The 15,154-nt window shown below is 39.3% G+C and overlaps 1 protein-coding gene across 1 annotated transcript in view; it reads left to right on the forward strand.

Annotated features, from left to right (window-relative positions):
• SLC38A9 (solute carrier family 38 member 9) overlaps window positions 1-10,701 on the forward strand; it is a gene marked incomplete at its 3' end in the record, with an annotated part of 38,882 nt that extends 28,181 nt beyond the window's left edge. Inside the window, exons 12-14 of the mRNA XM_080362945.1 lie at window positions 863-1,011; window positions 8,732-8,821; window positions 10,536-10,701. Of these exons, the coding sequence (XP_080219071.1) occupies window positions 863-1,011; window positions 8,732-8,821; window positions 10,536-10,701 (405 nt within the window). The remainder of the gene's footprint in view (window positions 1-862; window positions 1,012-8,731; window positions 8,822-10,535) is intronic.
• Window positions 10,702-15,154: the final 4,453 nt, after the last annotated feature.

The following is a 15,154-nucleotide window of genomic DNA, read 5'->3' on the forward strand; positions in this document are numbered from 1 at the left end:
ATTCTGGGAAAAGAAATCTAATGCAAATGGAAGCTCATTTAGATAAGAGTCTTTGCTATGGGTAGATTTGGAGTCTAACGCTATGGTGAGCCTTGCCAGCAGAGTTCTTCAGATAATAGTACCACATGAAACATGCTGTGAAGGCTGTTATAAACTCTTATCTGCTTATAGGCAAGGCTGATTTCCACACGCTAAATTACTTCAAAAATAGGAGTTATCAATTGGTGATCCGTTTTATGCCAGGTGTTCCCATGTGTCTTGCATAATATTTAGCACTAAAGCAGCATTTAAAGGCTTCCTCTGACTGTAGCTTAGTTAGAACTGGTACCATTGTTTAACCATGAAATAATTTTTTTAACTATTTGAAATAACTTAATGGGGTGAAATCCACAGTTAGATAATAGACAAGTGTTTTTCTTCCCATATATTTTCTATAGTTATCCTAAATACTTCGGAAGCTATTTGTGTATTTCCATGATACTTAAGTCTTATACTACTTTTTCATGCATTCTTAATATTTAGATATGACAGGTTGTAGGAGCATATGAATCCATCTGCCTAAAAAAATCAGGTAGCCCTTCCACAGCCTTGGTTATTTGTGGATGTTCAGAAAATTGGACAATAATTCATTCTTCAATGCTAACGTGAAAGCTGAAATCAGCTCTGTAATATTCAAAAATCAGTTGCTCTTTAGTGGCAAGGCAATTGCAAAAGAGGGAGAGGGTATTTCATGTTATGGAGTTAATCTGGCAGTGGTAGTTGTTTGGCTTTTATCCCTTTCTTTCTTGTACACAGCTATTAAAAATCAGAAGATACATGTAGTCAAGCCGCCATTGATGTGTAACATTATTCCTATATTTAGAATTTTCTAGATAACTTCCCCAGTGATGACATCATGTCATTTGTTGCAAGAATATTCCTGCTGTTCCAAATGATGACTGTATACCCACTGTTGGGTTATCTGGCACGAGTTCAGCTGTTAAGACAGTTTTTTGGAAATGCTTACCCAAGGTAAGAAGTCTACTCCTTGACAAGGGCTTGGTGCATTTTTCCTAAATGGCCTTCTGTTGTCAGAAATTTGGCTGAGGTTTTGGGGATTTCCTTTTCTGCATTAGGCTAATTTCACAGCGTTAGTAGAGTCAGGAGGTAAACAGGCACGCAGAGCAAACTCTTGCCTGCAAACCAGGACTGCTACAGCTTGGCACGGTAGAATGGGGGGGACTCTTTTGTTTTAGCTCTTCATTTTGTCAATGAGCAGAGGAATTTTGTCAACACAGTTCCTTTGTGTTACACATTTATATAGCAAAAGAAAAGTTGTATGGGAAAAAATTTTGTCCAGTCCAGAAATATTTTATCAAGGAGTCTTTAGGCTGTGAAGGACATACGCTCTGTATATTAACCTTTCAGGGTGCTGTATGTGATTTGACAGTGCATAATTAGTAATCAACCATCCGTTTTTAAACAGAGCTAATAGCGAAGTGAGCTGTTAGCTGTGTTATCTAGGCTGTTGCTATGCTTATAAAAATAACTTTTCACATGCTAATTTCAGAGATGAGCCACACCCCTGCATTTCTGCACTGTTTGAACTCCAGGCAAGAGCTGATCCAGATTTCAATTTTAGTTTTGGGCTTTTTTAAAATAAAACATAGGACATTTATATTTGGAGTACTGTCTGAATTTGTCACAGCTGAGAAGCTGGCGTGTATCTCTGAGTTTCTTATTTTATATTGTGAACTACTTTTGATGGAGGAGAGCAAAAAAATATCCCAGGAAGAAACGTGTATTTCCTCTATTGGCATCAGCAGTAGCATACAGGCCTGGGAAGATGTTGTTCCAAGTTTCAGGTTTCTTCTGGGTACTAAAATAGGTATGAGAAGGTCTAGAAATTGGATGCCTAAAATTAGGCAGTGAAATAAGTGGCTGCTTTTTTTGATGCTAAATTGTACTCAGTTCAAGGTTGAGGAGATTTTTAGGAACTGCTGCAAGTTACTATTGGAAACAAGGCCATTGATTTAAGTGCTAAACATGGATTTCACAGCCACGGGGAAATAGCCATGTCCTTTTTATTATATGGATGTGCCTTTTCCTATCTCCTCCCTCGAGTTACTCACTGACCAGAATGGTTTTCATTTCCCTAGTGCCCTCTGCTAGAACCTGCAGCTTCATACCAGTCCCTTGTCAGGCTAATTCCAGCTTGCTGTTTTAAGCTTTCATGGTGTGACGAAGGTGATGATGCAAATACGTGCTTGGTTCTTGTCTCCAGGATGTCCTGTGGGTAGCTTCACTCACTTTTTTTTTGTTGAGACTTCTTATATGGAGGTATTTAAAGTTTCTAAGGAGTCAAAAATGGTTTCTAGGAAGCCACTGAAACTGCTCCAACCTAGAGTTACGAGGTAGTACATTCTGGCTGGCTGCATCTCCACCCCTAGTATCCAGGTATCTCAAATACAGCACAATAATCTCTTAACCTCCAAACTCCAGCTTCTGTGCATTTACAACCAGCTAGGTCAGCCTTAGTTTTTGTATGTGATGGGACGAACTGAAGACTGGTAGCAAGCACAGGACCTGTCTTTGAGAGGATAGTAAAGATTTACTGCGTGGATGTGAAATACGTCTTTTGATGACTGGTTCTCAGCAGTAGCTAAAACTAGGGAAGGTCCTTCAGTAGCATTGTGTATACATCACCTTTCTAGGAAGAATTTCAGTATTCTGGGTTTTTCCCAGAGCTGCTTTTGTGGGGAAGCATTTTGCAAATATGAAAAAGTCGCTGTTACTGACATAAACTGATGTTTTGCTGTGGAGCCTGTTGGTCCACCCTGAAGAACCTTCCTGGAAATACAAAGTTCCATGGCTTTTGTTTAGGAAAAAGTACACTCTACTAGTAGTTATATGTGTTTGTCTTCTTTTACCAAAATCGTCAGTGTTCAGGGCTAAAGTTCTTGGGCGGTATGACAACTGGCCTGCCAAGACTCAAGCTTTAGCTCTTAGAAATGTACATGAAGTTTATATTTGGAGGGGAACATTCCTGGTCACTTGACTGGAGGGATTTTATATGTCAATGACAAACCAGAAAGATGAAGCAGGAGAAAAAACAGCAGAGCAGGGAGTGGGGTTCTGTGCTGTGAGGACAGGCTGACAGAACTGCGGTTGTTCAGCCTGGGGAAGAGAAGGCTCCAGGGAGACCTTACTGGGGTCTTTGAGCACTTAAAGGGGGCCTATAAGAAATGTGGGGACAGACTTTTTAGTAGGGCCTGATAGAGTAGGACAAGGGGTAATGGAAGACAGTAGATTCGAACTAGATATAAGGAGGAAAATTGGTTTACAATGAGGGTGGTAAGACACTGGCACAGGTTGCCCAGAGAGGTGGTAGATGCTCTATCCCTAGAGACATTCAAGGCCAGGCTGGATGGGGCTCTGAGCAGCCTGGTCTAGTTGCAGATGTCCCTAATCAGTGCTGGGAGATTGGACTAGATGAGCTTTGAAGGTTCCTTCTAACCCAAACTATTCTATGATTCTAACAATTAACAAACAAACAAAAAACCACAAACAAAGGAAAAAAAACAACACCCACAGTTTAAAATTTTGTAGTTTTTTAATTTTGTGACTGATTCTGTATGTTTACATGATTTTTGTACCTTTTTCTATTTTTATTTTCAGGTTGTGGAAGTGGGGTTTAGGTGTGTGTACTGATGGCATCTGTTTGTATAGCACATCAGGTAGTGTGCTCAGTTCATACGGATTCTTCATTTGAGGATCTCTGTTGAGCACCTAGCCTCATTTAACCCTGTGATTCAGTGTATTTAACCCTGTGAAATCATGTGTATTTCCATAGGTGCATCTTTCCTATATCAAGATTCCTTTGCAGCTGAGAGATGTTATAAATTTACCTTCTGGATATAATTGTCCAATTATTTCTTCAAAACAAACCCTAAACATCTCCTGCTTTAGTGCAGGTCCCCACTGTAAATTTTCCTATCTTCATTTTTAAGTCCTGGGCTGCTCCACATGGATGTGCTGCGGGTTTCACCTGGAAGCTCCCTGATATTAAAAGCTAGGCTTCTCCATAGGGGCAGTTGTTTGCAGATGTGGTACTTGCTGCTGCTGTGGATGGTGTTAAGGGATAAACAGTAAGCTATTAGGTGGAGCACTTGGAATTCTGAATGGTGGATGCATTTTAGAACTGGCTGTGGATTGAATACCTTGATCTCACACATACGTACAGGGCTGCCAGATAATTTTATTTCCTAGCAGTGACTATTGTTCAGATCAATTTTTTGCTTTAACTCCTTTTTCTTTACGATTTTTCTGTCACTTGATGTAAAGATGTACCAAGGTATTATCTTACTGGTTTGTAGTTCTTCTTCTTGACAGCTGGCCTAATCCAAAGCAATTTCTACCAAAAGCAGCATCCTGGCTTCTGCTGGTAGGCCATGGATTATAACTGGATCATAATGAGGAACCATTTACACAACTTCAGGGGAGCTTTTCTTGTCTGAAGACTGATCCCCGTGTCTTCTGTCCCACACCTTTTTAGATACTTTACAGTGCTGTTTTTCTGCTAACAGTTCTTTGCTCTGCTTAGCCATGGTGTATCCTACTAATCTGTAGTCTTGTGTGATGATGTAGCTCATCCTCTCCAAACTTAAAAGCTTGAGCAAACGATGCATAAATTTTTCTTCTCCCAGGTTTCACATCTGCTGAACAGTCACAGCTCACTTGTCTGAAATATAGAGGAAACAAGTAGTATCCTCTGTTCTCCAGCAGTCGGGGGGGAGCAAAAGCCCTCCTGCTTCTAATATACCAGTATCAGTCACCCGTGTCTCTGCCCATCTTAAAAACTAATAGGAGTGTGGACATTGTGGGCACAGTAGCCTTCTGACAGGCATCATCACAAAGCCTTCAGCCTTCCTGTGCTTCCTACAAAAGTTTTTGAGACAGGGTATCCTAATTCCTTTTTTCATTTTGCAAAATGTAGGCTAGCATACAGACTGCAACATAGAAAGTGGTGTACTGGCACAAAACCCAAGGAATTGTTCGTTTTCTTCTTCTCTCTTTGCTGTTGTAAAGAAAGGCCAAAATGTCATGCACTGGGAAATTTCTTTTCTGAAGTGAGATGCGTTTGCAGTCCCATCATTTAGCAGGTGGCTTAGGACCAGAGGCACGTGCCTTATCTGCTGTTTCTTATGTGACTCTGGATCTTCCTAGATATACACAAAGCTATTTTTTTATTATTGTTACTGGTTCTTGGCTGCAGTGATATTTGTGACAGAAAATTCCCTTGATTAATTATATGCTGCATATAAAATACTTTGTACAGTCATCTGATGAGTTTTTTAAAACTTTTTAATCTCTTTCACTTCTAAGAGGTTAAATAAGCTGATGGACAGAAATCACTTGGCTTCCCTTGAAGATTGTCCTCCCTTTACTCCATGGCAGCCCAGCAGTCCTGCCAGTTCTCCCACAGATGTGTGTCTTCTGATACAATAAAGTACAGTTCTGCTGTTTGCATGCGTGCTCTTCACTTAGCTTCTATCTTGCTTCTTAACTGCTGCGATTCATAGTTACTTAAGTGAGATTTGCAGGAAGAAAATGCAGTTTTAGATGCAGTAACCTTTCAAATATTCGTAAGTGATCCTGGTTTGGTTTTTTTCCTTGCTTCCCTGTTTCTCCTATTGTGTTCTCACCCTGCAACTCTGTACTGAGTCCCACATTAGTAATTTCCTTGCACCTGAGCTGAAGGGATTTAAAATAAGCTATTTCTTTAAATAACACCTACCCTAGGGTTTGGTTTCACAATTTTTGATATGATTCTTCCTTTGAGGATGCTGAAGTTAATTAAATATAAGTAGTCACTGTCGTTCAGTGGCGTAACTGTAACTACCACTTCCTCAGGAGAGAAGTTGATAGAGCAAGCCCTCCAGTGATTTTCCGGGGTACCAGGTTGTTTCTGGACTCCGTCAATCTGAAGGTTAACCTTGCAATGGGGAAAAAAGCAGGATTTAGGGCAAAGCTTGATTTTTCTTTTTTTTCCCCTCCTCTCTGCTATGGTTTTCAGTGCCACGTGCTGCACTGGGCTTGCTGTGTGCCTGCCTGATTTGTGAACTGCAGCCTCCTTGGGGCCGTCCAGCTGTGCCTCAGCTGTGCCCCGCTGCGCCGCCCAGGCGTGCAGTCCAGCGCTGGCCTGGGACACCCAGCTCTGCTGCCACCGACAGGGCAGAGTTGTGCTGCTCAGAAAACAGCCCTGTGCCCGCAGGGTGGCTGGGTGAAAGGGGCCAAATCTCACCTCTAACCTCATCTACAGGCTTTACCTCCCGTAGTCGTAATAAGCAGAGGTCTTAGGGTTATGCTCCCCCCAATAGTACTGTTTTTCTGACAGCCCTTTTGCAATGGGTGGTGACCATTAATTGTACCATAAGCTAGTGTTGGGCTAAATCTGAACAGTTCAGAACTTGTTCAAAATGTTGTGGGCTATGAGAAATGCTTGTCCCTTTTGGAGCATGCCTGCACAAAACTTAGTCTTACAAGAAACGCTATCCTAAATAATACAGCTACTAGATGTCGGGTTCTTCTTTATTCAGAAAGATAGGGTTTCTTTCTAAATGACAATGCCTTTCTCTCAATGAAGAATGAGGCTTTCTCCTGTCTTGGAGTCGAGATGAACTTTGAATATCTGCATAGGTAAAAGAAAGGTTTTGCAGATTAAACACCTGTTGGCTAATACTATGGTTACCATGGTTACTGCTTGGGCTGTTTCAAAAAGGTAGAAAAAGGAGAAAAAATGTCCCAGGGGAGAGATACAGTGTAACCTTTTGCCCTGAAACAGATGGATTTAAATCCTTTCAGATTTTTAAATTTTGGTATTGTTCTTGAGGATCCTGCTTAATTGTAACAATTAAAACTGTAAAGCACTGCTCTGCAAGTACTGAATTGTTTGAGAGGCTCCAGCATTTTGAGACCATTGTTTTCAATTGAGCCAAAACGCATTCCCTCCCATAGCCCAATTATTCTTTCCCAGATCAAGAAGCTGAAAAATGCTTCATTTCACACCAGACACACACATGCACCACTTTGCTTTTGAAGCTATTAGAAGCCAGAGTTATTTTTTTAAAAAGCAACAACTTTGAACTACAAAGCCACTGCTTCTGTTTTAAAGCATGTCAGAATGAAGTACTGAAGAATTTTTCAGATATTCTGAACTGACACAAATTTGCAAAAAGAAGTGCTGTCATTTTCTGTGTTCATAAGCTTTTGGCCTCAATTGTGCTGACAGGATTTGCAATCTGACATATGTGTGGGAAGAGAGGAAGTAATTTTTAATGGCATATGCTTTTTTTTGTGAACCATTTAGTTAATTGGCTTTCCTTACCAATATTAGTGAAGTGGCAAACGTTTGGTCCTACTTTTCATAGTAGGTCTGATTCTTGGGATTTTATTTTTTTATTCTTGGGGTTTTACTAGGTTTATATCCAATTATATTTTTGTTAAAAGTTTCAGCTGCTGTGTTCCCACTATGTTCAGTCTCTGAGGTGCACCTCTTGTACCACTGTTAAAATGTCATCTACAAAACTGAAGATACTATTTCTGTCTTTTTCAAATCAGTTTTTAAGAGCAAGCATTAGAAATAGTTCATATCTTAAATTACTCCTGCATGTTTAAATTACCGCGATTTCCCTAAGCTTTAATGAGACTACATCACTAATCTTTCTTCCTAACCTGGAAGCTGGCAACCAACCTTTCATCCATGGAAGTGGTCACTTCTAAAAAGCTTGTTAGTTAGTGACTTTCTCCATAATACAGATACTTTCCACAGTTAAGAAAAAATCAGCATTGATTTACAGATTTTGTTTATTTTAAGAAATCAAATCCTCCAGGAGAATAAACAAAACCTGTAAGTGTATTTATGCTTCCTCTGTGTGAATTCTTATTTTCCTTCATAGAAACAGCTGTGTGACCAAAATATCACTGTTTTTATTATATTTCCTGACTTCACCTTTTGTTAACATACGCCAACATTTCATAACCTCCGAAGAAAACTAGTACGCTCCTCAGTCTCAGCTCTGTGTACAACTACACTGAGTTTGTCTGATGCATTAAAAGCTTCTTTTGCACAACAGAAAATCTCAAATTTTCATGCCTAATGGAAAAAGGAAAGTAATAGGAAATTATTTCTAAAACCAAATTTAAAAAGAAGTTCCAGACTGAATATTACACGGATCATATATTAAACGACATCCAGCATTTTAAATGTTTGTCCTCTATCAAAATGCATTAGAGTTCAAGTTTTAAGGTGTTATTTCCACCCTAGTATTCTGTGTAATGTTTTCCACTCACATCTTTTCCTTTCTTGTGGTTTACACTAGTTCACTTTGAGCAATTCAGATAAAGTTAATTCTTTCTTGTGGAAATTAAGTATTGTTTCTTTGGTATTTTAATATCCATCTGAAATCCTTGTGCTGAGTACCATGTGTGGTGTTTTTCAGAAGAGCTGCCAAATTACACATGCTTACTCCTTAAGAATATTTTGAGTCAAAACACTAGATATTTAGAGTTTGGCACTCTGAACATTCAGTAGATATTATGTTTCCTGTGAAATTAATTACCTTAATAGAGTGAGTTGTGTGATTGGAAATACCATCCATGTACAAGGTAAATGGTAGTGTAAATGAAGGATAATGGTATTTTTTAATAAATACAGCAGATATTTTAGCATTCTTTCCTCATTTTCCTGTAGCGTCTTCCATGTGCTCGCCCTGAACGTAGCAATTGTGGGAGCTGGAGTAGCAATGGCAAGATATTATCCAAATATAGGAGGCATCATAAGGTGAGTGCTGCTTGCACAGTGAACTTGCCGGTGGTGTTGCTGCATGTTTGCGTCTTGAACAGGAACAGTAGAAGTGCAGGTAAATAAATGTATCTTTGTATTTTGTGAGGCTTACACCTTTTAAAGATGTAAATATTGAACTAGAAGTACAATCAACCAGCCCTTTTAAAGTTCTGAACAGCAGCTATCTGTAATTGTGCCTCCGTATCTGAGGTGACTGGGATGAATCCCCAGGTTTCATTGGAGCTGTCACTGAGGACCTTGCAACTATGCGCATGAAAGAATACAGTGTCACGAGAAAAGTTGCTTGTTTATTGTATCACTTCTCTCATGGTTTTGTTTTATGTTAAGGCCATTTTAAGCTATTTTGAAAGTCCATAATAAAAATCCAAGAAAGTAAGTAACTTCAAAGGGAAAACTGACACAAAAGTTATACTTCTAAATGTTATCTTAAATTTACCACGTAAAAGAAACACCTAGGATTTCTGTGATTGAGAGAGATCAATCTTATGAATTTTATTTTCTACATTTGACACTACTGTATTTGTAATCAGTGTCATTCATTCCTGGTTTGCATCTTTCCTACAACAACCAGGAGAGGGAGGTGTTTAAAAATATAGAAATCTCCAATTATAAAACCAGAATGACAGGCTTGGGTCTGACCAGTGTAGCAAAATAACTTACTTTTGCTCAGTGTTTGGTCTTTGAGGTTTTTTTTCCATTTCCTTTCTTTTGTACCTCTCCTTTTAGTGATTTTTTTTTTTGTATTCCAGCGGCAGAGATGGTCTAGTAATTAATTCTGAATAAATGTAATGCAATACATGTATCTGTTTGCAAACTGATCCTGACCTCTGTTAATGTGTTCATACTGTACATAGTAACCAAACATTTTAAACAGTAAATTTCCAGCTGATAAATGGTCTATATACAGTCTAACTTAAGTACTTGCTGGTTTTGTGTTGCAAACAGTTACTCTGTATTATAATATTTCCTCTGTCTAAAAGGAATGTTCAAATATTTGAAATAAAATATGTTGTTAGTTAATAATGCACATTTGGCTGCAGTATAGCTTAGTAGGTGGAAACTCACAGTAAGGGAAAAATAATGAGAAGGTTTTGGTAAGCAAGGGAGTGGTTAGAAAAAGAACAGTTAAGTATTTCACTTGCTGTGGTTGATCATGTTACCAGGAGGGCATGTTGATCTTTTCAGAGAATGGTTTGCCAGGATCTCATAAAATAAAAATAAAAATTGCAGATTTAGGAGCATTTCTTTGCTTACATGCTTTAACATGTGTCCTCAGATGGCTGGGCTGTGATGAGATTTGCAGTTCTGACAGTAAAGGATGCCTAACGAAGGATGAACTGTCCAATCTTTTTCTGTTGCATGTTGACAAATTGCCCCCAAAAAAGAAGAAACATCGAGTCTGAGACAGGGAGTCCATCCCCAGGAGCATCTGGGAATGTGACTGAAACCTCAGAGGCACGTCAGAGTGCAGGGGGCTGAGCAACACAGAGGGGGATAATTAAATGCCAGTGAAGGAGGTGAAGGACGGTAAGGGACAGAAACTGATGTTCAGAGAGTGCATATAGTCATTGTTCGGCCAGGCTGTTCATTGGTTTGAGGGGGGAAAACGACAACAAGAAATAAGAGTCTAAACAAAGCATTCTGTTTCTAATTTTCTTTTCTTCTTCCCCTCTCCCCCCACTTTCCTCAGATACTCTGGAGCAACGTGTGGTCTGGCCTTTGTATTCGTGTATCCATCCCTCATCTACGTGATCTCTCTGCATCGTGCTGGGCAGCTGACGTGGCCAGCATTGATCATTCACATCTTTATAATCCTCCTTGGACTGGCTAATCTGATTGCACAATTCCTATTGTGAAAACTCCCCTTCTCCCTGTGGCTGTCACAAGTGGTACTGTGATATTTGGCAATCGCCTTGAGCAACACTGTCACGCATGAGAACGAACAGTCCTCGATATGATCTTCTTGAGAAAAGCTGCACCTTTGAAACAAATTCAACACACATCTTTCAGGTACTTGACGTGAAATGTGTCTTGTTCCTCTAAAAACAGAATTTTGTGAGAAGTGAAGTGGTTCAGATTTCAGTGAGGTAATTCTCCTGTTCTTATTGAACGTACATCAAAGATTAATGAAGCTCAAATATTTTAATTTTTTACAGCACACTTCTCAAAACACACAGCTTTCAGTCTCAGGCCATAGAACTCCTCTTTTCTTCAAAGGAACTGTCCTTACGTTTACTAACAAACATGCTTTCACAGTATTGTTCAATGACTGTTCGAAATGCTCTTTTGTTGCAGTTATTTTCCTGTTTTGTTTGGAAAATGAAGAAATTACTGTCTTTCCTGGGGATTTTTTTTTTAGGTTAATTTATAGTCGTTTGGGTCAAAATGCACTCTTAATTTTGAATATGCTATTAAATTGTTTTGGCAAGATTTTTCCTCTAGGAAATTCCAACTAAGAGAAACAATAAACTCATGTCTCAGTGCTTTGTTCAGAACCAATATGTATCCTAGTTATTTGTGATCATACAATGAAAAAAGTTAGGAGGATAAAAAAAAATAGAACAAGACAATTAAAATTAGAATTCCAGGCTTGACCTCACTTCAACTCTGTTAACTGGGCTATTATGTGCTGTGAAGTTGTCTTGTCGTGTGTTGCATGTGGTTTTACAGATCCATGTTGGACACAATGCTCATTATGGGCTTGCTCTCTCCATTGCAGGGTCTCACTAGTCTCTTGCTGCGCTTTTCCACTCCAGTACTGTAGATGTTTTGGATGTCAGCAGAGAAACAAACCTGGTGCTCTTCAGAATTGTGAACTAAATCAAATAATTTAAGTTTTAGGTAATTCTTAACAGAAGCTGGAAGAATCTGGGAAAGGTTTTGTTGTCTTGGGTTTTGTTTTGTTTTAATTTCTGGTTTGCTAGCTAAGAGGGCACACATGCATTAAGCGCACAGACACCTTCCTTCACCTACCCTCTGTGACTCTGAGTCCTAACCCAAAACATGCAGTAATTAAGTTACCAGACACTAGTAGGATGTCATCTTTTGTGGCTGGGCAGAAAATAAAAACAACTCTTTGTACGGAATTTCAGTGTGTTAAAATAATCAACAAATGTAGAATAATTGAAAGAGGACTCTGAGCAATGCTACAGTCTAGAGTAAGTAAAAAAGGAAAAAAGCTGGACTGATCAGATATTTGTGAAGTAGGAGTTGAGTTGGGAAAAATAATTACATTACGGGGTTTAAGAGTTTGTATTTTCATCAGAAAGACAATGAAAAGCATAATCTAGATAATGTACCACGCTCTTCTGGGAAATGATGAGAATTTTTATAGTAACGATGTAAATCCGTTTGTTCCGTTAGGCTCCTGAAACCGTATGAAGTACACTGACTTGCACACACGTCCTCTGATTTGTATGAAATACAAGGTCATACAGGTCTGGAATATGATCTGCAGAATATCATCATTATTTCAGATCCTCTCTTTTTTTCTTGTGCAACTTTTTGTGCCTTTAAGTTGGAATTGGAGAATACATCCATCTTCTGTTCTGTATTAGAGAGAAGTATTTGCCTTGTCCTGGTCATTTTTGCTGTGTATACTCTTATCTCACACTGCTCAGTTTCCTTATTCTCTAGGGTAAATCTTTCCATCCTTTTCACTTCCTGGCAGTGAACGTGTCCTGCAGCGCTGACACCGTTAGCACTGGCCAGCACATCTGCTTTATAGGGACTGCGTCTGACCTCTCCCATAAAGTACTTTCTAGAATGTCTGGGTAGTCATCACTGCATTTAACTTCATGGCTGCATTCCCTCAATGTTCTCAGCAGCATATCTCACCAATTAAACCCGTTGGTTTGGTTTTTTTGTTTGTTTGTTTGTTTTTTAATATATTTTTTATTTTCCAAGAAAATTTCTCTTCTTTCCATCACATCTACAGTTCCACAGCTGTAGAACGTTTCTAAACCCTCCACAGTTATTTGATACAGAAGTACTTGAACACCAAAAGGGAAGGACAGAATATGTAGGATTTCAAGCATCATTGGCTCATTCACATTAAGCCCTTGTACTTACTTATTATAGATTTAGTGCTTAATTTAGGTGCAAACCCTTGTAAGTGCAGGTACTTCAGTTTTATTATGTCCTTCCGTGTTCCATCTGGATATGATTCCATGAGTTAAATCCTTGCCATTGAAGCAGATAGTAAAACGCTCACTGGTTTTAGCAGAATTAAATTCTGTTAGGATCTAGCAGTTCAACAGAAATTCCCAAGTAAGACGAGTTCATGGTGAAATGTCTTAATGGCATCTTCTGTCTGTCTCTTTTCCAGTTGTGTAATATACAACAATCTGAGTTAATATTTAGAAGGATATTATTCTATACCTTTCTGAAAGCCTGTTCTGCATTACAGTTAGGTTCTTGCTGCACTCTTTATTTATACAGGCCTTTAAAAATTTTAATTATAAATTGATAAGTATTAAAGTGATAACTAATACTTCATGGCACTGTCATCACCTGAAGTACATTTTCTTATTCTTTCCTTTGCTATATACAGTTGAGATATTCACAAGGGTCAGAAGCAAGTTAGGAGTGTGTAAGTGGAATGGCATTTTCAGAGTTTTTTTTCTTTGTCAACAGTCAACATCCTAAGTTAAGTAATATTTTAAAATTTAATGACAGCATAAATGGTCTAACATACCAGAATTAGATTGCGGTGTCTCTTTCTGTGCAAGCACAAAATGTAGTTCTCTACAAGTGCACACTTCACCTTGCTTGATCATGCGACCTGCAGTGGTGGCAAACTACTTCTAGTTCCTTACGTTCTCTATTCCAGCAAACCGTCATGTGGTTTAGAGGTGCAGAAAAATTAATACATGGACCAAATGGTGTACTGTGAACTGTCATTTATTACCTTCTCATAGAAGAAAAATAACTTCTGCTGAAAGTACTGAAATTCTGTCTTTTACATTTGAGCTTTGCTGGAGTAAGCTGTGAGGTGAAATACTGTCAGCTCTGGGAACTGAGTAAGAGGTTTTTTTAACAGTACCAGGCCCTTTGTTTGGCACCGTCCCTACCTCATTCCAATCTGAAAATTCAGCGCTCCATATTACACAGTAACTCTGTGATGCAAACTGAAGTTTTCATTGCATGAGGTTCAAACAGCGGTAATCATCTGTGCTGATACCATCAAGCTAAAATCCAGATCTCAGGATACACAAGGCATTAACCCAGCGTGACCTTTAGACATTGCCAAAGCATCAGTAGCCAGGGAAATTCCCAGGAAGCTCCAGGAGCGGTTGTGGATATGTCTGCGTGGTGAAGTTGTGGACATGTCTGTGGGTGATTACACACAGTCTGAGCACCAAGACCATGGGATTAGTTTTTCAGTGGGAGCTTTGCGATGAACAGAAGTAATTGTACTTCTAAAGACAAGAACAGATGATGGGGCTTTTACATCTGCCTTCTGCCATGATGAGAGAAGGAAATACCTTCTCCAGACATGCTCGTAATAACCTCATTGCCTTCTCTGTAATGGCCTAGCGTCACCTGTTCCAGTTTCTTAATGGTATTGTGGCCCAGATTCTTCCTTTCAGCTTCTAGCAGTCTTCAAAATCTCTCCTGTGCTTATTATAATAGCTCTCAGTTTCCCCTTGCTCTTCCCATCACTCACAGCTGCATCTGTTCCTATAAATAAGTTTTTCCCATTTTGCCTAGATTAATAAAGTTAATGTACTAAATCCTGTAGCTCTCAAATGACCTGCAGCGCAAAAACTATAATTTAGGGTTCAAATGCTGGCTCATTTAAACAGAGGAGCTCAGAGAGGACATTTTATGTAACATCTTCTTTCTTACAAGTTCAGTCTTTTGAACGCTGTGTACAAAAGATATGTAAAGGTAATGGTGCTTGTTTGCAATGCTGCACACTTTGTTGGACTGACAGGTTGCCCACCCAGCCGCCAGACTGCCTCCTTCTCCACCAGTTTCCACACAACAGTTCGCTTTTGGTTATGGAACTTTTTTTCCATAGGGTGTCAGTTTGAGAGTGCAAAGGTTGCAACAGCTTTTGGTTCCCTGTCATTGCTCAGACCTGGCATCTCCTAACTCACAGCTGGACTTTGAGCAGATGTTAATGAACACACAGGAATGTGCAGTCAGCCCTAAGGTTGCTTAAAACTCCTTTGTGGCCCATGTCCATGACTGTCTCTCCGGCATGGTATAACAGTGGAAAGCTGAGAGGCAACAACAGTAAAACTGAATTCTGGAGGGGCTGTGGGAAGGAGGAAAGACTTCCTGCGGTAACTGAGACAGTCG

The sequence above is a fragment of the Nesoenas mayeri genome (assembly GCF_963082525.1).
Source record: "Nesoenas mayeri genome assembly, chromosome: Z".
NCBI classification, from domain to species: domain Eukaryota; kingdom Metazoa; phylum Chordata; class Aves; order Columbiformes; family Columbidae; genus Nesoenas; species Nesoenas mayeri.